This window comes from Pocillopora damicornis, chromosome 11, assembly GCF_964200805.1.
Source record: "Pocillopora damicornis chromosome 11, jaPocDami1.2, whole genome shotgun sequence".
Classification (NCBI taxonomy): Eukaryota; Metazoa; Cnidaria; class Anthozoa; order Scleractinia; family Pocilloporidae; genus Pocillopora; species Pocillopora damicornis.
The window spans coordinates 17,671,641-17,693,747 of NC_142680.1; the positions used below are offsets into that span (position 1 = coordinate 17,671,641).

The 22,107-nt window shown below is 37.5% G+C and overlaps 3 protein-coding genes across 3 annotated transcripts in view; all 3 read left to right on the top strand.

Moving 5' to 3' along the window:
- LOC149037896 (melanocyte-stimulating hormone receptor-like) overlaps positions 1 to 22,107 on the top strand; it is a 100,802-nt gene that overhangs the window by 22,781 nt on the left and 55,914 nt on the right. The window lies entirely within an intron of this gene.
- Positions 50 to 1,428, top strand: LOC149037899 (melanocyte-stimulating hormone receptor-like). The gene has a single exon (XM_089186539.1). It carries the CDS (start codon positions 50 to 52, stop codon positions 995 to 997), a length of 948 nt encoding a protein of 315 aa, XP_089042665.1. The 3' UTR covers positions 998 to 1,428.
- LOC149037900 (melanocortin receptor 5-like) lies at positions 13,939 to 14,886 on the top strand. Its single transcript, XM_089186543.1, has one exon. The coding sequence runs from the start codon at positions 13,939 to 13,941 to the stop codon at positions 14,884 to 14,886; it is 948 nt and encodes a 315-aa protein (XP_089042669.1).

Consider the following 22,107-nt stretch of genomic DNA (forward strand, 5'->3'; position numbering starts at 1 on the left):
TTCCGAAGAACCGTAGCGAAAGGAGAAAAACCGTTCTAAGAGCTGCACCATGATTGCAACGACAAGCTCAACAGAGGGTGGAACACAGACGGAAACATATGAAGTATCGCTATGCTCCTCCTCCTTGTTAGTTGGGTTACAACAACAATCGATTTTTTTCTCAGTACTTAACATTTTCCTCTCCATCACAGCATTTCTTGGGAATTTCCTAATTCTTGTTGCCCTCAACAAGGAATCTTCCCTCCATCCACCGTCCAAACTCTTGTATCGTTGTCTGGCAACAACTGATCTGTTGGTTGGTCTTTCTACCCAACCTCTCGCAGCTACTTATTGGATGTCCGTAGTTCACAAACACTGGAGTATTTGTCAACATGCAATGGACGCAATCTACATATCAAGCTATGCATTATGTGGAGTGTCTTTGTTTACGTTGAAGGCCATAAGCGTGGACAGACTTCTCGCTCTGTTGTTGGGAATAAGATACAGACTAATAGTAACTTTAAAGCGCACTTACATCATTGCAGCTACGTTTTGGATCTTACCCGTCGGCGCTGGATCAATTTCCATTTCACACTCTCGAATAATCCGTTGGTATAGTATTATAGGTATAGCGTTATGCTCAGTGATCTCAATTGCCTCGTACACAAAGATATTTCGCACTCTTAGACATCATCAGGCTCAAGTACAAAATCATGTTCAACAACAGCCGAGCCAAGAAACTGCTCTGAACATGGAAAGATACAGGAAGGCACTAAGCAGTGCACTGTGGGTGCAGTTAGCATTGGCTATTTGTTATCTACCAAAATTTATAATACTGGTTGTTATCAATCATAGCAAAACTTATTCTTCTCGTTTAGTCGTTATTGATGTAATTGCATCCGTTTTAGTATATTTTAACTCCACTTTAAACCCGTTCCTTTACTGCTGGAGAATCAGAGAAGTGAGACAAGCAGTAAAGCAGACAATCCGACAAGCACTTTGCTTTCCATGGACTTAGATATATTTTCTAAGGGTCGTTAATAAGCCGTAATTTGAAAGGAAAAGAAAGGAATATCGAATGAAACAAACACGATTTTTCAGCATCTGCTGTGTTTTAGATGCTTTAGTGTTTGCCTAATTATGCTAATAAATATCACATAAAAACACAGTACCATTGTCGAACTCGCTGCGTGTTTTCTCGCTAAATCCTAAGGCCGTTTTCTGCTTATTCCATGTTTTTAAAATTGATCTAATGAGCCATAGAACAACAACGCACTACTGTAGACTAAACTACTCCTGATTATATGCGCACGATTTATGAGAATTGAACGAAATGAACTGTTTTTGATAGGAATATGTTTCAGCCTTGAAAGAGAAAAGGTAAATAGTGAATGGGAGATATCGTAGAAGTTAGGAAAGTTAATAAAGATGAAAATTGGATGAACGGTATGTTGGTTTCATTAATTAGATATTTTTAACGGTTTTGACTTTTATCTGAGAAATATTTCCGTGTAATATGCAAAGATTGCGGTGGAAGTTTTTGTCATCAAATTGGAGATCATGTATGCTTTGCGGGAACAAATTTCTCTTCGATTCCAGATGCGTGAAATTCTAAAATTTACTCTAAGAACTAAGAGAATCAAGTAGAATCTGAGGAAAATTTTGGGGGATCATATGGTTTCCAATACGGAACTGAGGAGGGTCAGCCGTCGCTAACAGAGTACCACGGGGAGACTAACGCATAAGGGTTCTATTGTTTATGTATATAGTCTTAAAAACGCAGGAAATTGACCGTCGCAGTTTCTAAGAATAGATGGCTTTCTTTTGAGGATAGATCGTTTGTCCGAAAGAAACTTTGAAGGATAGGAAAAATTGAGGAAAAATTGACACAGATATATTCAAAGGAAAATTCGAAACGAGTGGTCGGTACATACAAAATTATATTGCAGGAGAAAAAGAAATATGGAATTTAATTATAGGATATTTTCTCGCGTTATTACATGATTGCAAATAAAAGCGAGACCTCTAGACAAATAAATCTCATTTTAATTTCAAATTAGACTTTCATTTTAAATAATTATGACTGCAATAAATGGTCCTTATTTACTGATCACTTGAAAGCCCATAACAATTTTTTTCTGAGTGACTCAAAAACGAAAAAGTTACATATTTAAAAAAAAATAAGAATTGCTTCAATATTCCAATATAATATATAATAATGAATAAACATTGAAATGGTTTTCTAAGGTTATGATGGTTTAGTTAAGAAACACTTTGCACCTGTTCTGTATACCCAGAACACTGTGACAGAAAGACAAATTGAAAGCAGAATTCATATCACCCAGATGCCGAAAGGTGCTATCTGTTTCACTTTAACCAAATATACTGTATGACAGGGCCTCTGGAAACTCGCTGCTTGTTTTCATGTCCAATGCCAATGCTGTCCTCTGCTTATTTCATGTTTTTGAAATTGATCTAGTGAACCATGTAATAACTACGCACTATTATGAAGGAAACTTCTCTTGATTATAAGCACACGATTTATAACAATTGAACGAACTGTACTTTTTTTTTAGAAGGGAATAATATGTTTCAGCCTTGAAACAAAAAAATTAAATAGAATGATGAAACCATCACATCGTGTAGCTGCTGTGTTGAAGAGTCTTTACTTCGCCTTGCCGTAAAGCAGAGCCAATTCGGTAAGTTTCTCTTTTTTTCTTTTCCCTGCCGATATTGCATTTATTCGTTGTCGTTCATGAAAGCGTTTATCAAACATATGGTGTTTGCCAAAGCGACCTTTTTTTTGGAGTTGCTTTTATCGTCTGGCACACCAATTAAAGCATTCCGATATCACTTTGATTGAAAAATATCAAAACAGATTAAGGATATCAGTTTTCTTACCATGGCGTCCAAGGTACACACAAAATCCAACTTCTCACCTAATCCTGCAATGTTCAAAGAGTCTTTGAAGTTGAACTCTCATTGAAAGGTAAGTGTGACTCCAAAAAAAAAAAAAAAATAGAGCTCGACAATCGACATTTTATTCACGTCATAACTCTACTTAATACTATAAACATATTCAGGCTCACCAACGCGTGCAAACTGTGGTAGAAACTACAGCCACAACACCACGTGATGGTTTCGCGATATTGTTCACTTTCAATGACGTCATGCCTCCAGCAGATCGCTGTTCTATTTGCGGTTTGTATTTTTGGTGGTTTCGGCGAGATTGTCTTCACGTCACGCCATAAACAAGCTCGACAATTCGCCACAACATCGATATATTTTATGTAATGCTAAGCAATTGAATGTTCTGCTAGAGCATCTGATGTTCTGCAAAGACGTGTGTACGCTGTACCATGCGACATTTCGCCGAGCCATTTCACGGAACCATTCTACATTACGCTGAGCCATTTCACGCAACGCTACACCATTTGTGTGTACGCTGTACCATTCGTCATTACGCTGACCCATGTTTGGGTTACAAAAACAATGGATTTATTTCTCAGCAGTTAACATTTTCCTCTCCATCACAGCATTTCTTGGGAATTCCCTCATCCTTGTTGCCCTTAACAAGGAAACTTCCCTTCATCCAGCGTCTAAACTATTGTATCCTTTTCTGGCAACAACCAATCTGTTGGTTGGTCTGTTAACCAGCCTCTCACTGCTACTTATTGGATGTCCTTGGTCCACGAACATTGGAGTCTTAGTCAATACGCAAAGGACGCAGTCTACATATCAAACATTGCATAATGTGGGGTGTCTTTGTTGGCGTTGACGGCCATAAGCGTGGACAAACTTCTCGCTCTTTCGTTGGGAATGAGATACAGGCAAATAGTAACTTTAAAGCGCACGTGTATCTTTTAAGCATTGGATTCTCTGTGTCAGGTGAAAAATATAAAGTAACTAAGACAACAAACTGTGTGTTCTAGATGCTTTGGTGTTTGCCAATTCATGCAAAAAAATAAAAACACAATACCATTGTATAGTATTTTGACCTTGTCGGCAAAAAGAAAATTGAAAGGTAGAATTAATATCACCCAGATGCCGAGAGGTGCTATCTGTTTGACTTTCCTCTGATATACTGTATGGCAGGGCCTCTGTGAACTCGTCGTTTATTTTCTTGCCAAATGCTAAAGCTGTCTTCTGCTCATTCCGTGTTTTTATTATTGATCAAGTAACCCATATAATGTCTACGCGCTATTTTGGGCTAAATTGTCACTGATTATAAGCACACGATTTGTGAGAATTGAACGAAATTACGGGGTTAGAATACTAAACAATGGTACTGTGTTTTGATTTGACATTTATAAGAAAAATAGGCAAAAACTGAAGTATCTGGATACTGATAAAAATACTGAAATAAACTGTTTTAGATTGGAATATGTCTTAGCCTTGAAAGAGAAAGGGTAAATAGCAAATGAGAGATATTGTAGAAGTTAGGAAAGTTAATCAAGATGAAAAATGGATGGACGGTGTGTTGGTTTAGTTACTTTATATTTATCACCTGATGCACTTCCTTTGCTTCCTTGTCAGACGCCAAAGGAAGAGAAAATAGCTTCTAGATGTTGTAAATTAACGAGACAGCAATGAGACATTGTTTGAAATTGCTTGGGATCTAAGTCCACCGAATAACCTCGAATAACTTTATAAGTGTTTTATTTGTTTGGAAATTATAGCGGTTTTGACTTTTATCTTGGAGGTTTTTCCGTGTAATGTGTAAAGACTGCAATGGGAGTTTTAGTTATGCAATTGGAAATCGTTTATGGTTTGATTAGTTGTTTGTCATGTACCAAAATTTACAATGCTGGTCGTGATGACTTATAAAAAAACTTGTTCTTCAAATGTAGTCGTTGTTAATGGAATTACAATAATATGAAATGAATGTATTTTAACTCCACTTTGAACCCGTTTCTTTACCGCTGGAAAGTCTGAGAAGCGAGACAAGCAGTAAAGCAGACAATCTGACAAGAACTTTACTTTCCATGGACTTGGATGTATTTTCTCGGAGTCGTCAGACTTGTATTAACGCGTAATTTGAAGGGAAAGGGAAAAGAAGATGAATTGAAAAAAAACCGGATTTTTCAGCATCTATTGTGTTCTAAATACTTTAGTGTTTGCCTAGTTATGCTGATAAATATCAAATAAAAACACAGTGCCATTGTTTAGTGTTCTAACCCTGTCGGCAAAAAGACAAATCGAAAGCCGGAACAATATGGCAGGGCCTCTGCGGACTCCCATGCTATCTTCTGCTCGTTCCAGGTTTTTAAAATTGATCAAGTAAGCCATACAATAACTACGCACTATCGTGGGCTAGAGTGCTCCTGATTGTAAGGGCACGATTTATAAGAATTGAATGACATGAACTTTTTTAGAAGGGAATATGTTTCAGCCTTGAAAGAGAAAGGATAAAAAGCCATGAGAGACATCGAAGAAGTTAGGAAAGTTGACAAAGATGAGAATTGGATGAACGGTTTGTTCGCTTAGTTACTTTATATTTTTCACTTGTTTCAGTTCATATGCGTCCTTGTCAGACGCGAAGGGAAGAGAATTAGTTTCTAGATGTTTTTCAATAACGAGACATCAATGAGACATCGTTTGAAATTGCTCGGGATCTACGTCTACTGAGTAACTTTGAATAACTTTATATGTTCGGAGATGATGACGGTTTTGACTTTTATCTGAGAGGTATGTCCTTGTAATATACAGAGATTGCGGTGGGAGTTTTAGTTGTGCAGTAGGAGATCATTTATACTTCCTGGGAACAAATGTCTCCATGACTCCAGATGCGTAAAATTTTAAAATTAATTCTAGGAAAAAGGAGAATCTAGTACAATCTGAGAATGATTTTGCGGGATCACATGGTTTCCAACACGGAACTGAGAGGGGGAGGGGATTCAGTCGTCCCTAACAGAGTACAAAAAAAAAAAAAAGCAGGAAATTGACCGTCGCGGTTTCTAAGATGTCTTTCTTTCTCGAATAAATCGTTTTTCAGAGAGAAAATTTAAAGGCAAGAAAACAGTAAGATACAATTAACACGTATTGAACATTCTAATAGGAAGATTCGAAACGCATAGTCAGTACACACTACATTGCGGAAAAACAGGAAATACGGAATCAATAGGTTCTTTTCTTGTGTTATTGTTTGTTTGACAGGAAGCGTGACTTCAATTCTAGTCCAAAAAATTTTCGTTGAACTTTCAAATTAAAATTTTATTCCAAATACTTGTGACTGCAATAAATGGTCCTTATTTGCCGATCACTCTAAAGCCCAAAAGTAATAATTTTTAGAATATTCAAATATTTTTAACTTTAAGGCGCACATGCATCATAACAGCTACGTTTGGGATTTTACCTGTTGCCGATGCATCATTTTACATTTCGCATACTCGTCTAAGCATTTGGTGTAGTATTATAGTGATACCGTCATGCTCGGTGATCTTAATCGCCTCGTACACAAAGATATTTTACCCTCTTAGACACCATCAGGCTCAAGAGCAAAATCATGTTCAACAACAGCCAAGCCATGCAACTGCTCTGAACATGGCAAGATACAAGAAGGCAGTGAGTAGTGCACTGTGGGTGCAGTTAGCATTAGCTGTTTGTTATTTACCAAAATTTATAATGCTGCTTGAGATGACTTATAGAAAAACGTATTCTTCTCATGTGGTCGTTATTAATGAAATTGCAACTATTTAATGTATTAACTCCACTTTGAACCCGTTTCTTTACTACTGGAAAGTCAGAGAAGTGAGACAAGCAGTAAAGCAGACAATCCGACAAGCACTTTGCTTTCCATGGACAAAGTTATATTTTCTGGGAGTCGTCAGACTTGTATTAATCAGGCGTAATCTGAAGGAAAAGAAAATGAAGATAGAGTGAAACAAATATTCTATATGTACAGTGATTATGCATTCGAAAAGGAAAATTCTGAGCAAATGATCGGTTCGTAAATCATAACGTAAAAAGGAGAGATGCAGAATTTAAAAGATATTTACTAGTGTAATAACTTTGCAAAAGAAGGAACACTTTTACTCGAAAACTTTCAGTTTAAATTTTGAATTAAAATTTCATTCGGAATAATTGTTACTGCAACAAATGGTCTTCTTCTGCAGGTCGTTCGTCAGAGCGAAGGGCTAACGCCTGATACGTCAGCTTTAAAACTCTTCTAAGGTGGCTAATTTACTTAATCAACTCAGTTGAGTGATATTAGATTACCCTGTTATACTCTCCCCACCAACGCAGCACCACAGTTTCTTACTTAAGAAACTTACCTCCGTTACCATATATCAATGGATTTCAGCTCCTTTGCGTGATCGAGTAACTGCAATTTAAAAACAAAGGCAACGTATGGGAAGAGTTTATGAGCACATCCAGCTGTCCTACGTACGTATACATGGTACCTTCTTTAAAACTTACCAAATTCTAATTTCAAAAAAACTTCTTATCTTAATGTATTTAACAAGGAAGGGTATAAAACTGCGCGCTCTCGTAAACCGAACTTTGCCTCTCTAAAAGCACTTTAAAAGCAACAACTAAAATATATTTGTCTGTTAGAGGCAGTATATTTCAGTCTTGAAAGAAAAAGGGGCCAATAGGGAATGAGACTAAGAGAAATTAAGAAGGATGGAATAATGAATAAAATTTGAAATGGCTTTCTACTTGTGTGCAAACTAGTTAAGTTATGTAATATTTCACATTTAATGTTGTTCCTTTTATCAACCTAATCAGATGCGAAGAGAAGTGGGTGTTTTTTAATAACGAAACATTTTTTAACGCTGCATTGCTAAACTTATTTGGTTTCATTGTCAAATGCATTATTTTTTTCGGGATTATGACGGTTTTCAATTAAATTCAGGGCTTTTTTTTCGTGTGGCATGAACATTTTGCTGGAACTTTATTTTTTGTGGATAGAGCTAATTTGTGCTTTGCAAGAAGAAACAATTAAATCCGTCTCTAAATGACTGACATTCCTACTGCGTAACAACTAACTCGATTTCCGCTTTCATTTGTACCAGTAAGATATCAACCTGATGGCAAATTGTTGGTCTTTCCCTTTTTTCTCAAATTTTCTAAATAACCTATTTCCATTATAGGGGAGGTACATAGCTGTAAAACAAAATACTCACTAGCTGACAATAGCAGACTTTTGCAATGTTTCATTTAACGCGATTTTTCAGCATCTATTGTGTTCTAGATGCTTTAGTGTTTGCCTAATTATGCTAATTAAATATCAAATAAAAACACAGTACCATTGTTTACTATTCTAACTCTGTACGCAAACAGAAACAATTGAAAGGTAGAATTAATTGCCGCACGTATTGCGATTCATCAGCAATGAGCAAATTCTGTCACTGTTAATCTGGCTTAAAAACATGGGAGAAGTTGTCAAAGCTAGTTTTTATTGTTTAAAGTTGCTTAACTAGCTGCGGTTTTCTTCACTAGTTCTCCAGGAACTTTCTCCAAAACCGTTTCTGATTTTTACAGAATGTGGGCAGAAGTATAAGCCACATACAGGCGTATGGCTTGTCAGTTAGGTTCAATTAAAGTTGACCGTTCCTTATCAAAGTCTACTTTTGTATAAACAGATAATTTTTTTTTTTATCGTATCATCAAATAATAGCTAGACATCATCGTCTTCATCTTTAAAATGTTTGTCAGTTCTTATTGAAATTCGTTTTTCAATTGAATTTGTTGACCAGATGGACACCTTTGTGCTGCACACTTAAGGTATGGTTTGATTGACAAAAAACACTCCCAAGAAAAAATCGTTAATGACTTAATGTTTTTTTCACAGTCTTGAAAGACAAATCGTTCAATCTCTTTGAAACGTGTGGAATGCATTGAGAAAATCCTTATGTCGATATTATCACTGACGGAAAGAGTTTTAACTGTTTCATAGTTGGGTGGTTGCTGTGCATTCTAAATAAATCAGTTACCAGCAATTTCAGAAGAACCATAGCAAGAAGGGAAGGACACCGTTTCATTAGCTGCAGAATGATTGCGGAAACAAATTCAACAGCACATGAAAGACGAACGATAACTTATCAGGAAATAATGCGCTCATCCACTTATGTGGGAAAAGTAGGACAAATCGCATCTTTTTTCTCAGCAGCCAACATAATACTCTCCATTATAGCATTTCTTGGGAATTTCCTGATCCTCGTTGCTCTAAACAAGGAATCTTCCCTTCATTCATCCTCCAAACTCTTATATTGTTGTCTAGCAACATCCAGATGTGTTGGTTGGTCTTGTTAGCCAGCCAGTCTATGTTGCCTATTGGTTGTCCTTGGTTCACGAGAAGTGGAACCTTTGTCGATTCGTAACTGATGCAATCTTTATAATACGCTTTACATTATGTGGAGTTTCTATGTTGACCATGGTTGACCATAATTCTTGAATACCTCTTTTGTACAATAAACAATTATACTAGTATTTTCCTCGAACACAAAGATTTTGCGCACTCTCAGGCGTAATCAGGTTCACGTACATGATCATGTTCAACAACAGCCGAGCCAAACAACTGCACTGAACATGGCAAGATACAGGATGGCAGTGAGCAGTGCACTGTGGGTGCAGTTAGCATCGGTTGTTTGCTATGCACCAAGTTTAACATTGCCAGCACTTGTGATCATCTGGAGGACTTATTTATAACATTTACTCGTCACTTCTGGAATGACGACTCTTTTAATTAGTGTGTTTAAAGTCCACCTTAAACCCGTTGCGTTATTGCTGGAAGATTAATCAGTGAAGTGAGAAAAGCAGTGAAGCAGACGATCAGACAAGCACTTTGCTGTCCATGGAGGTATATCTTTTCCCCTGGAGACACGCATGCGTGCGAGTTCATTGTTTAAATAAAACTAGCGCAATAAGTGAAAGAGGAAAGGACATGCTAGCTATCATAAAAGATATGAATAATCTATATTATTAGGATTACTTGGTTTTTAAGTTAATTTATGGTACGGAAATCGGGGTAATTAGGCTCTTCTGGAGTGGACATTTCTCTCCAGAGCAGACTTAGATTCAATTTTATAGCTAGCACGGGTTTAAAGGCCACGCTTAATCAATGTACTTTGCGCGTCGTTGTTATTATTATTATCCAGGAGCTCGATACTTTTTTAACGGCAAAGTAGCTTTTGCCAATATTTTCAATTCCTCCACCAAAGGAATAGTGCTTTTCAAGCTGTAACATAAATTGTATTTATATGAAGACAGGCATCGAAACAGCGTTTGAGGGAAACAAACAAGAACTGCATGTGCTTGATCATACGCGAGAAAAGAGCGCAAAACTATGATCTCTGAACTCAGCGAAAACATAACTGCAAGTCGTTCTGTATTTACCTGAGATATTCTAATTTTTCTTTCGATTCTTCCCTCTCCCTCTCCTCTTGAGATAAAGACCATATGCTCGGTAGGATCTCGATCAGCCATGTTTGCAGCGGATACAACCAATACGTGATCGGCGTATTTTTATCCCCAGGTCACCGATCAATGAAAATTGAGTTCGTAAAAGCATTTCAATTTTCATATTTTTTTTTTCGGAAAATTGAAAAATGAATCAGAAAAATTCTGTTTTCAATTTTTTGGAAAATTGCATTTTACCCGTAACCTAGATTTGTTGGAAAATCGAAAAATTAATTCGTTAAATTTTCATTTTCATTATTTCAAAAATAACTCGAAAAATTTACATTTTTATGAAACAAAAAAATTGAATTTTGAAAAATGGGTTGTTACAGTCGTTTTCAATTTTCAGCAAAAACGAGATAATGAAAATGAACTAAAATTTTCATTTTTAATTTTTTAAATCCTCAGAAAATCGAATTGGAACTCTGGTACACCGCGCATTAATCACTATTCGTGGCTGGAATACCAGACTCAGAATTTATATGCTTTGACACAAAAATGTACAAAAGCGACAGTTTTAATAGGAAATCGACCCCTGACACCCAAACGAATTACAAAGACACAGAGACCTTCGAATACTTGAATTTTCATCCGTGTCGGGAAAAAGCAAAAGATTTTGTAAGAGGAGAAGCACAATGCTTCTTAAGAAAAGACTCCTCATGTTCTACGTTTGATAAAAATACAGTGTTTCTAATTTCCCATCTTTAATATTCCAATATTTTGACATTTTCATAGGCATGTCCGCTATCCAGTTTTTTACTTCAATATATGAATCAAACTTTTTGATCCATTTTGGCAATTCGTAAAAATATGTCGATCAATTTTGGCTTCTCAGCGTTCACCAGAGAAACTTTAAATTTGAAAAACGAAAGCAATGTAAGCAGAGAATTTAAGATCCCAATCAGCTGCCCTTCGAATAAGACTGAAAGGAATTAAGGAGGATGGAATAATGGGTAAATATTGAAATGGCTTTCTCAGGGTGTGATAGTTCAGTTAAGTAATATTTTGCACCTGTCATGGTTCCTTTTATAAATTCTGATCAGAAGCCAGAAGAAGAGAAAATGATTAAGGGATGGTTTCAAATAACGAAACGAAACATTATTTTAAATTCCCATTTCCAACCTTGATGCAACGCTGTCGTTTGTTTTTGTTTTGAACCACCGCCTTTGTTTAAATAGCGCCTCTGATTGGTCAGTTATTTTAACTTTATCACGTTTTCTTAAAATATTTTCTGCGTTTTCTCCGATGAGTTTGGTGAGCTTTTCAAAATAATTCTTTTTAAAATAGTTCTATACGTTTTAATCCGATATGGAATCAGATGAATCCATTGATTTAGTAGATTCCGAGGCAGTAAACACTTAGGGATCGGTTGTTGCGAAAGAGGAACACGAAAATCCTTGCGAGCATTCCGAGGAATGTGAAATTGTTGATCCACCACGTTTTCATTCATATATCATTTTTTTTTTTTTAATTGAAGTTTGCCATCTTTGTTAAATAGGAACAAGGGTCAGTTGAAGTTTCCCGTCCGTGGAGAGAAGCTTGCGCTCGAAAGAGTGATCGAGGTTGTTATCTATGCAAAGCAGGAAATAAGAATTGTAATGCAAACTGTCAGTGCCACTAACGTTCCTGCAATGAAGTGACTTCAAGTCCGGCAGCCGGAAAGGGTCTTAAAATAATTAAACACCTGGCAGTCCGATATTTTTCCATAGTTCTCTTCGAAATCCAGAAAATATTTATACGAAAATGTTCTACTTTTATTTACAATCCTCAAGCGCTTCCAGGCAGCCTAAAATTTCGAAATTGATGTTTCTCGCTAACTCTGCATACAGAGTATGAACCCATCCAAGCGCTTGAAACTGAAACTTTTCAATGACACGGCTGGACACGGTCTTCAAATAACTCCATGATTCTCTTTGAAATATGCCAATTTTTCCTTGGAAAATATTCTATCTTCATCTACAATCCTCAAGCGCTTCTAGAAAGTGAAAAAATTCGAACGTTGTCCGTTTCGCCGACCCTGTACACAGAGTGCGAAGAGATCCAAGCGTAACACGTAGAAAATTTTGATCGGACACTACCGGACACGATCTTCGAGTAACTAAACGTCCGGCAGTCTGACATTTTTCCATGTTTCTCTTTGAAAAATACCAATTTCTATTGGGAAATATTTTATCTTTATTTAGAATCCTCAAGCACTTCTAGAAAGTGAAAATATTTGGACCTTGTTTTTTTCGCCAACTCTGTTAAAAGAGTGCGAAGTGATCCAAATATATATATCCTTCCGGACAAAATTCAAAATACTGTTAGGAAACTGTAAAATAACGAACGGCAAATTTACTTTTTTACGGCGAATGTACTTTTTTCCTGTAAAAAAGTTGACGATATGTCCAGGATGGCTCTTTCGAAAGACGACTTAAGAAGGTTTTCAGTAATCTGGGAATTTCGTGTTACAGGAAATTGGGTCGAGACGCACGTTGCATCAAGGGTGAAAATGGGCCTTTAAGAAATTTCTTGACATCTACGTCAATGGACTAATTTTCAGTTGTCAATAAAACGTGCTCGGAATTATAACTGTTTTGAATTAATTTCAAGACTGTTTTTCGTGTGGCATGAACATTTTGCGGGAGTTATATTTTATGCGGATGGAGACAATTTGTGCTTTTAAGGCAAAAAAAAGTCAGTCCATCTCTATATGACTGACAGATTCATCAGTGAAACATTAACCTGAGGGCGGATGTTCTACTGAAAGGACAGAAAGCAAGGAAGGAAGGAAATGAATAATTTGAATTTTTATTATTTCCTTCTTCCGTCTTCTTTATAGATTTACAAAGAGGAGGTAAACAACTGGTAGGCGATTAGTCGATAGATGTTTCGGGTAAGTCCGAAAGCGAGGAACATGCTCTGGATACTTGGAATTGATTCACTTTTGTAGTTTCTGATTTGTCTCAACAGACTTTCGCATTATTTTACTGAACGCGATTTTTCAACGGGAACGTAATTTTGCGGATCGACAAATATCCTCAAAATCATTTTAGGTATACCATTCCGGGCCAATTCCAATTTTTTTTAGTTTCATCAAAAAAAAAAAAAAACAAAGAAAAAAAAAACCAAACAAACAAACAAACTAACTGAGAGATGCAATAGCCTACTCCTATTTTTTTTTTTCTATAGAGAAGTTTTTTAAAAAAAAATCAGAAACTAACAGATGTCTTCACCCTTGAAATTTTTATCAGCTCTTATTTGTGTGCGGTTTTGAATGAAATTTATCAGCCAGAGGGACACCTTTTATGTGGTTTATTGATGCAAACCATACCCTCAAAATTTCAAGACGGGTGTATGTTTATAAAATTTGTTATTGCCCCGACGGACAGTTCGTTCAACCAATTTAAAACGAGTAGGATGCACTGAGGAAGCTTTTAGTGTTGATGATATAAAGAATTATAACATTTAACTATTTTTTGTCCAGGTGGTTGTTGTGAAGAAGTATTATCTCGTGTTGCCGGCAGTTCCGAAAATCCGTAGCGAAAGGAGAAAAACCGTTTTAAGGACTGCACCATGATTGTGACGACAAACTCAACAGAGAGTGGAACACAGACTGAAGCAAATCAAGTAATGCCATGTTCTCCCTCCTCGGTAGTTGGGTTACAACAACAATCGATTTATTTCTCAGCAGTTCACATTTTCCTCTCCATCACAGCATTTCTTGGGAATTTTCTAATCCTTGCTGCCCTTAACAAGGAATCATCCCTTCATCCACCGTCCAAACTCTTGTATCGTTGTCTTGCAACGACTGATCTGTTGGTTGGTCTTGTTAGCCAGCCTCTCTATGCTACGTATTGGATGTCCTGGGTTTACGAACGCTGGACTCTTTGTCAATACGCAAGGGGCGCAGCCTACATATCAAGCTATGTATTATGTGGAGTGTCTTTGACGACGTCTACGGCCATAAGCGTGGACAGACTTCTCGCTCTGTTGTTGGGAATAAGATACAGACAAGTAGTAACTTTAAAGCGCACATGTATCATCACAGCTACGTTTTGGATTGTATGTGCCGCCTGTGGATCATTTTTCGTTTTACGTCCTCAAATTACCTTTTGGTGTGGTATTATAGATATACCGTTATGCTCAGTGATCTCAATCGGCTCGTATACAAAGATATTTCGCACTCTCAGACATAATCAGGCTCGAGTACAAGATCATGATCAACAACAGCAGAGCCAAACAAATGCACTGAACATGGTAAGATACAGGAAGGCAGTGAACAGTGCATTGTGGGTGCAGTTAGCATTAGCTCTTTGTTATGTACCAAAATTTACAATGCTGGTTGTGAGCACTTATAGAAAAACCTATCCTTTACATGTAATCGTGATTGATGCAATGACAACTATTTTAGTGTGTTTTAACTCCACTCTGAACCCGTTTCTTTACTGCTGGAAAGTCAAAGAAGTGAGACAAGCAGTAAAGCAAACAATCCGACAAGCACTCTGCTTTCCATGGACTTAGATACATTTCCTCGGAGTCGTCAGACTTGCATTGATCAGGCGTAATTTGAAGGGGAAAAAGAAGATAGAATCAGACAAACACAACTTTTGGGCATCCTTGGTGTCAAAGATGCTTTGGTGTTTGCCTATTGAAGCTAATAAATATCAAATAAAAACACAGTAGCATTATATAGAATTCTAACCCCGTCGACAAAAAGACAAATTGAAAGGCAAAATTAATATCACACACATGCCGAGAGGTGCTATCCGTTTGACTTTGTATGGCAGGGCCTCTACGAACTCGCTGCTCAATTTCTTGCCAAATCCTAAGGCTGTCTTCTGCTCATTCCGTGTTTTAAAAATTGATCTAATAAGCCATTTAATAACAACACGCTATTATTGACTAAACTGCTCCTGATTGTAAGCACTCAATTTATAAGAATTGCACGAAATAATCTATTTTAGATGGGAATATGTCTCAGCCTTGAAAGGGAAAGGGTAAATAGGAAATGGGAGACATTGTAGAAGTTTGTAGAGTTAATAAAGATAGAAACTGGATGGACGGTTTGTTGGTTTAGTTACTATATATTTTTCACCTACTGTGTAGTTTCTTCGCGTTCTTGTCAGACGCGAAAGGAAGTGAAAATAACTTGTAGACGCTTTTTAATAACGAGACATCAATGAGACATTGTTTGAAATTACTAGAAATCTAGGTCCACCGAATATTTTTGAAAAATTCTGCATGTTAGATTATTATAACGCCTGTGATTCTATCTGGGAGATATTTGCTTGTAATATGTAAAGATCACGGTTGGAGTTTTAGTTATTCAATTAGAGACTGACAATAAGGACCTTAAGATCCGAGGACGGCGGATGTATATAACGGTGGGCGGAAGTTTGAATGCGTGTTTATCTACTTCCGTAGCCGTTCCCCGTAAATTCCCGCCGTAGCATAGGCGGCCCAAGCTCACGTCTCGAGAAAAAGCCAACGATGAATTCATGAACGCGTCACGCGTTGTGTGACTCGGTGTTAAGTTACGGGAGGAACCGTTGAAAATTTGAACACGTTATAAGGCATAGTATGGGGAACGAAATATGGTCGATTTATAACGATAAATATTTCGAAATCTGAATATTTTACACGTAAAATCAATAAAAACTTACTCATGCCCTGTGTATCCGTCGAAGTTTCTAGCGATTTCTGCTGTTTTAAGCTTGCTTTACCATCACTGTTAACCATGTCAAAAGACGAAGTCAAGGCTGCACACTCCGATTTCGACCTTGGTCCACGCGGAGGTGGTTTGCGCCCCGAAAATCCTCCCGATCGGCATTTTTCTCAGCCACACTTTACGATCTAAGATCGCTGCACCCTGGGACATGTCTCAGTACCAAAACTTCACGCGCATTTCGCTGGAAACGAGTGTTTTCTACCTGAATTTCCAAGTTCGCTTCTTTCTGGTTAAGCTTTGAACACGAAGACTGGACACGGCCGCGAAAGAGACTTGGGTACGAGGTCAATTTTCTCTCTACCGCGAGTGGTACGGTCGATTAATGTACAATACTTACCCCATCTCCACAGAGGCAACTCGCCTTAACCTAATGTCCTAATCAACCAATCAGACAGCGAGTCGAAAGTAAAACAGATAAACAACGTACAAAATTTGAATATTCTGTGGGGTTTTCTGTGAGCATCTAAGCTTCGATTATTTTCGCGAAAATGCTATCGAAGAGGAAGAGATGCGGTGAAATTAACGGCGAAGCGAATCAGAAGGTTAAGAGTGGCAAAGTTTCAAGATGAAAATCCTAATATTGCATTTTGGGAACTTTACTGATAAAATCACGGGTGAAAAGCTTATATTAATAGAGAACAAATTTCCTAGTGCGAACCTAGGATAAATATTTAGGTATCATAACTTTTCGCAAGTTTGACGTCGGAATCCGATACGAATATTAGTTTTTCCTACACGTAGATTTCTTGTGAAATTCATGGAGAGGTGAAATATTTCGCCACCTGAAATTGACTGTAATTAAAGCGAACCTGGTATGTGAAGTCTTACATACCGCAATGTAAATACCATTGTCCACATGATGTCCTAACGTCGATTGCATCTACCCTTCCATGCATGGCCTATCAAACTACAATGTTTTGCCAGTTGATGTCACTAGACTTCTGGAAAAATGGAAAAACCCTCAAGATTCGACTCACTCATGAATTACTCATGATCTACCCTCCTAATTTACGTTGGAGTAAATGTCTATTTAGTCACCGGAAATCCATTGTAAAGGACAATAAAATTTCGATTAGCTCGCAGATTGTCAAATGAAGTTCATTGTGTTAGTGTTCATAATTTTCCTTCCTGTGAAAACTCGTTCTTTGTAATATTCAGTAGAGTAGTTTGGTGGTTACTGGCATTTCGTCGATATGAGCGTTCGCTTATCGCACGGACAGGCGGAGGTAGTACGCTTGGCTTGTAAGGGAGATGGGGTAAGTATTGTACATTAATCGACCGTACCACTCGCGGTAGAGAGAAAATTGACCTCGTACCCAAGTCTCTTTCGCGGCCGTGTCCAGTCTTCGTGTTCAAAGCTTAACCAGAAAGAAGCGAACTTGGAAATTCAGGTAGAAAACACTCGTTTCCAGCGAAATGCGCGTGAAGTTTTGGTATTGAGACATGTCCCAGGGTGCAGCGATCTTAGATCGTAAAGTGTGGCTGAGAAAAATGCCGATCGGGAGGATTTTCGGGGCGCAAATCACCTCCGCGTGGACCAAGGTCGAAATCGGAGTGTGCAGCCTTGACTTCGTCTTTTGACATGGATAACAGTGATGGTAAAGCAAGCTTAAAACAGCAGAAATCGCTAGAAACTACGACGGATACACAGGGCATGAGTAAGTTTTTATTGATTTTACGTGTAAAATATTCAGATTTCGAAATATTTATCGTTGTAAATCGACCATATGTCGTTCCCCATACTATGCTTTATAACGTGTTCAAATTTTCAACGGTTCCTCCCGTAACTTAACACCGAGTCACACAACGCGTGACGCGTTCATGAATTCATCGTTGGCTTTTTCTCGATACGTGAGCTTGGGCCGCCTGTGGCCGTAGCTGTGTTCTCTGCGACGTCAAAACAACTAGTTTGCCGTTTCGTATAAAACGTGAGTTGATTGCAGTGTTTTTATAAAATATCTTTTATAATTATCGAGTATTTTGCCCATTATAGAGTCAATAATATTTTTAATTGGTTTGCCTACTCTTCTGAGACCTGATTTTCGAGAAAAACATGTTTTTTTTCCTTTTCCACTAAACAGGCCATGGCTGCAGCCGACACGAGTGCCAAGAAGATTGCTCAGTAAGTTCTCTTATTCTCTATTCCTCACAATGAAAGGGGTGAAAATCAACACGAATCACGCTTAGTAAATGATAATCTCTCGATTATTTATGTTGTGAAAGTGTCTTGCATATTTGGTGAACAAAAAAGGGTTCCGCTTGCAGTAAAGGAAAAAAGACAAACAACATGCATCACAAACAAAAAGAAAATAAGCGTTTACATTTTATTTTTATCTTTAGAACCAACATGGAGTGGACTGAACAACATGATAATATTCTTTGTCAGGAGATTCTCGTTCTTGAACCATTCAAGGTAGAGAAAGGAAGCATTACAAGGGGCCAAATTTGGAATAAAATAACGAACAATCTGAACAGCCTTCAACATCCCCAATTCAGAGTGACGAAGCGATCTGTCACAAAACGATACACGCTTTTGAGCGAAAAATTTAGAGCAAAGATGCGAGATGAAGAAAAGGCAAGTAGAATGGATACAGATTTGAGTGACATTGAAAAAGCACTCGAGGAGATAGTAGAAAAAGAAGCTTTGGTTGAAGAAACAGCGCAAAATGACAAAAAGGAAATCGATAGTGCCAAAGCAGCGGAAATGAGATACAGAGCTCTAGGGAACCTTGGTGGGACACAGAAAAGACAAAGGAAAGATGAGGTAGAGAATGAAACAGCAGCAAGAGCAAAACTACGAGGAAATGGTAGTGACACGGTGGCATATTTGCGGGAAAAAAACAATCTAATGCAGAAATGAAAAATGGAAACTAGGTCCCTAGTTTTATCAGTAAAACATCAGCCTGAGGGCAGATGTTCTACCGAAGGGACAGAAAGGAAGGAAGGAAGGAAGGAAATAATTAATTTGAATTTTTATTAATCTTATATCGTTTTCTGGCAACAACTGATCTGTTGGTTGGTCTTGTTACTCGACCTCTTTATGCTACTTATTGGATGTTCTTGGTCCACGAACAATGGCGTCTTTGTCGATACGCAAGGGGCGCTGTCAACGTATCAAACTTTGCAGTATGTATAGTGTGTGTTGACGTTGACGACAATAAGCATGGACAGAGTCTGTTGTTGGAATAAGATACAGACAAATAGTAACTTTAAAGCGCACACGCATCGTTATTGGATTTTACCCGTCGCCGCTGGATCATTTTCCGTTTCGCATACTCGAATAGGCATTTGGTGTAGTATTATACTTATACCATCAAGCTCAGTGATCTCAATTGCTTCGTACACAAATATTTTTTGTACTCTTAGACATCATCAGGCTCAACTACAAGATCATGTTCAAAAACAACAGCACTGAATATGGCAAGATACAGGAAGGCAGTGAGCAGTGCGGTGTGGGTGCAGTTAGCATTAGTTGTTTGCTATGTACTAAAACATATTTGCAACGCTGGTTGTGAACACTTATAGAAAATCTTATACTCCACGTTGAACCCGTTTCTTTACTGCTGGAAAGTCGGTAAAGCAGACAATCCGACAAGCACTTTGCTTTCCATCGACTTAGATATTTTCTTGGAGTCGTCAGACGTTTATTAATCAGCAGCTAATGTGTTCTAGATGTTTAAGTGTTTGTCTATTTATGCTAACAAATATCACATTGGAACAGATTACCATTGTTTAGTATTCTAATACCATCGGCAAAAAGAAAATTTGAAAGGCGTAATGAATAACACCCAGATGCCGAGAGGTACTATCTAATTGACTTTCCTCCGATATGGCAGGGCCTTTGCGAACTCACCGCTCATTTTCTTGACTGATTTTTCGTCAGAGGGAAGGGCTAACGCTCCAAACGTCAACTTTAAAAACTTCCGAAAGGTAGCTAATTTACGTTATCACCTCAGTTGATAATACTAATTCACCATATTATACTCTCTCATCGACGCAACACTGCAGTTTACCACGTATCGATCAATTTCCGCTCCTTTGCGTAATCAAGTAACTGCAATTTAAAAACAAAGCCACCGTATGGAAAGCGTCCTACGTACTTATAAATGGTAGCCTGTTTAAAACTAACCAAATTCTAATTTCAAAAACACTTCATCTTATCTTAATGTGTTTCACAAGGAAGGGTATAAAATAGCACGTTCTTGTAGACTGGACTTTTCCTCTATTACGGCACTTTAAAAGGAACAACCAAAATGAATTTGTCTGTTAAAATAATAGATATGATAATAAATGCTTTATTTAAACTAAAAAACCGATTGACGAATTCATCATGAAAAACTCTGATGTAAACCGGTGATCAGTACATAAAAAATGCTATCAAAATACAATTCACCATTGATACAATTTAAGATTAAATTAAAAATTACCAAAAAAATATTTACATTGATAAAAAAGTTATACGTTACATTTATGTTGTGCCTTATCTGATTCTATTAAAAGTTTAAAAGTTTTAATTTTAAAAATTCTAAGCGTTTCACAGGCACGCAGTTTATTGAGGAGGTCATTCCATTCCTTTGCAGCGGCATACTCGAATGTTGACTGGCCCATAGCTGTTTTATATCTTGGGAGACGAAGTTCCCTACTATCTCTGATGGCTTTACGGCGAAGTTCTGATCTCTATGCAAATTACCCTTGAAGTTGCCTGGGACAGTGTTAATCATTTACGATTTTATATACTAGTTGGAGACGTAAATAACGGCACCTGTTAGATAATGTTAACAAGTCAAGTCTCTCTCATTGACTGTGTACGCGTTAAGTGATTTGTTCTGAAAATTATTCACATTGCTTTGTTTTACAACCTTTCCAGAAAATCGGAGTTCTTCTTGCTGCAAAAACCCCATACGATGCAGCCATAGTCTAAAAAAAGTAATATTGTCGTTTAGTAAATGTTCAATAAAATAGGGCTAAGGAAAGATGAAATTCTGTTTAAAAGTGTCATTTAAGAAGCAACACACGACACGTCATTGTTCCATGATAATGATTCGTCTAGCACCGTGCCAAGATACTTAAAATGACTCTGCTGTTTTAATATCGGGTCTCTGTAAAAAATTTTAATATCTCGGATGGTTTTGAGTGCTTTAGGGGACGCAATTATTATGGCTTCCGACCTTTTTGTATTATAAATGAGGTAATTCCTACAAAACCAGTTTCTGATGCTCTTGAGATCCTTGTTGACATTGTACACAGCTAAATCAATATTCTTCGAGCTGGACTGCATCTTAGTATCGTCTGCGTATAGCTAAAGAGTGGACGTATTACAACATCCGATCTGTTGGTTGGTCTTGTTAGCCAGCCTCTCTATGCCGCCTATCGGATGTCCTTGATTCACGAGAGGTGGAATCTTTGTCGAATTGTAACTGATGCACTCTTTATAACACGTTTTATATTATGTGGAGTTTCTATGTTGACAATGGTGGCCATAAGCGTGGATAGACTCCTCGCCCTGTCGTTGGGACTGAGATAAAAAATTGTAACGTTAAAGCGCATGTATATCATCACAGCTATCTTATGGATAGCATCCACTCTTACTTCATCGTTCTATAATTCTCAAATACCTCTTTTGTTTTGTAAATATTTATACTGTCATTTTCAGTGATCTCTTTCACTTCGTACACAAATATTTTGCGCACTCTCAGTCGTAATCAGGCTCAAGTACAAGATCATGTTGAAAAACAGCCGAACCAAGCAACTGCACTGAACATGTCAAGATACTAGAAGGCAGAGAGCAGTGCACTGTGGATGCAGTTAGCATTAGTTGTTTGTTATGCACTAAATTTGACATCGTCAACACTTGTGATCATCTGGAGGACTTATTCATTAGATTTACTCGTCTCTGCTGGAATAACAGTTATTCGTAAGTCGGACCCTTTTAATGTATTTAAGGTCCACCTTAAACCCGTTCCTTTACCGGCTGGAAGATTAGTGAAGTGAGACAAGCAGCGAAGCAGACAATC

Excerpts from the sequence above, each read along its gene's own strand:
- LOC149037900 (XM_089186543.1), top strand. The coding sequence starts at position 13,939 with ATGATTGTGACGACAAACTCAACAGAGAGTGGAACACAGACTGAAGCA.
- LOC149037899 (XM_089186539.1), top strand. The coding sequence starts at position 50 with ATGATTGCAACGACAAGCTCAACAGAGGGTGGAACACAGACGGAAACA.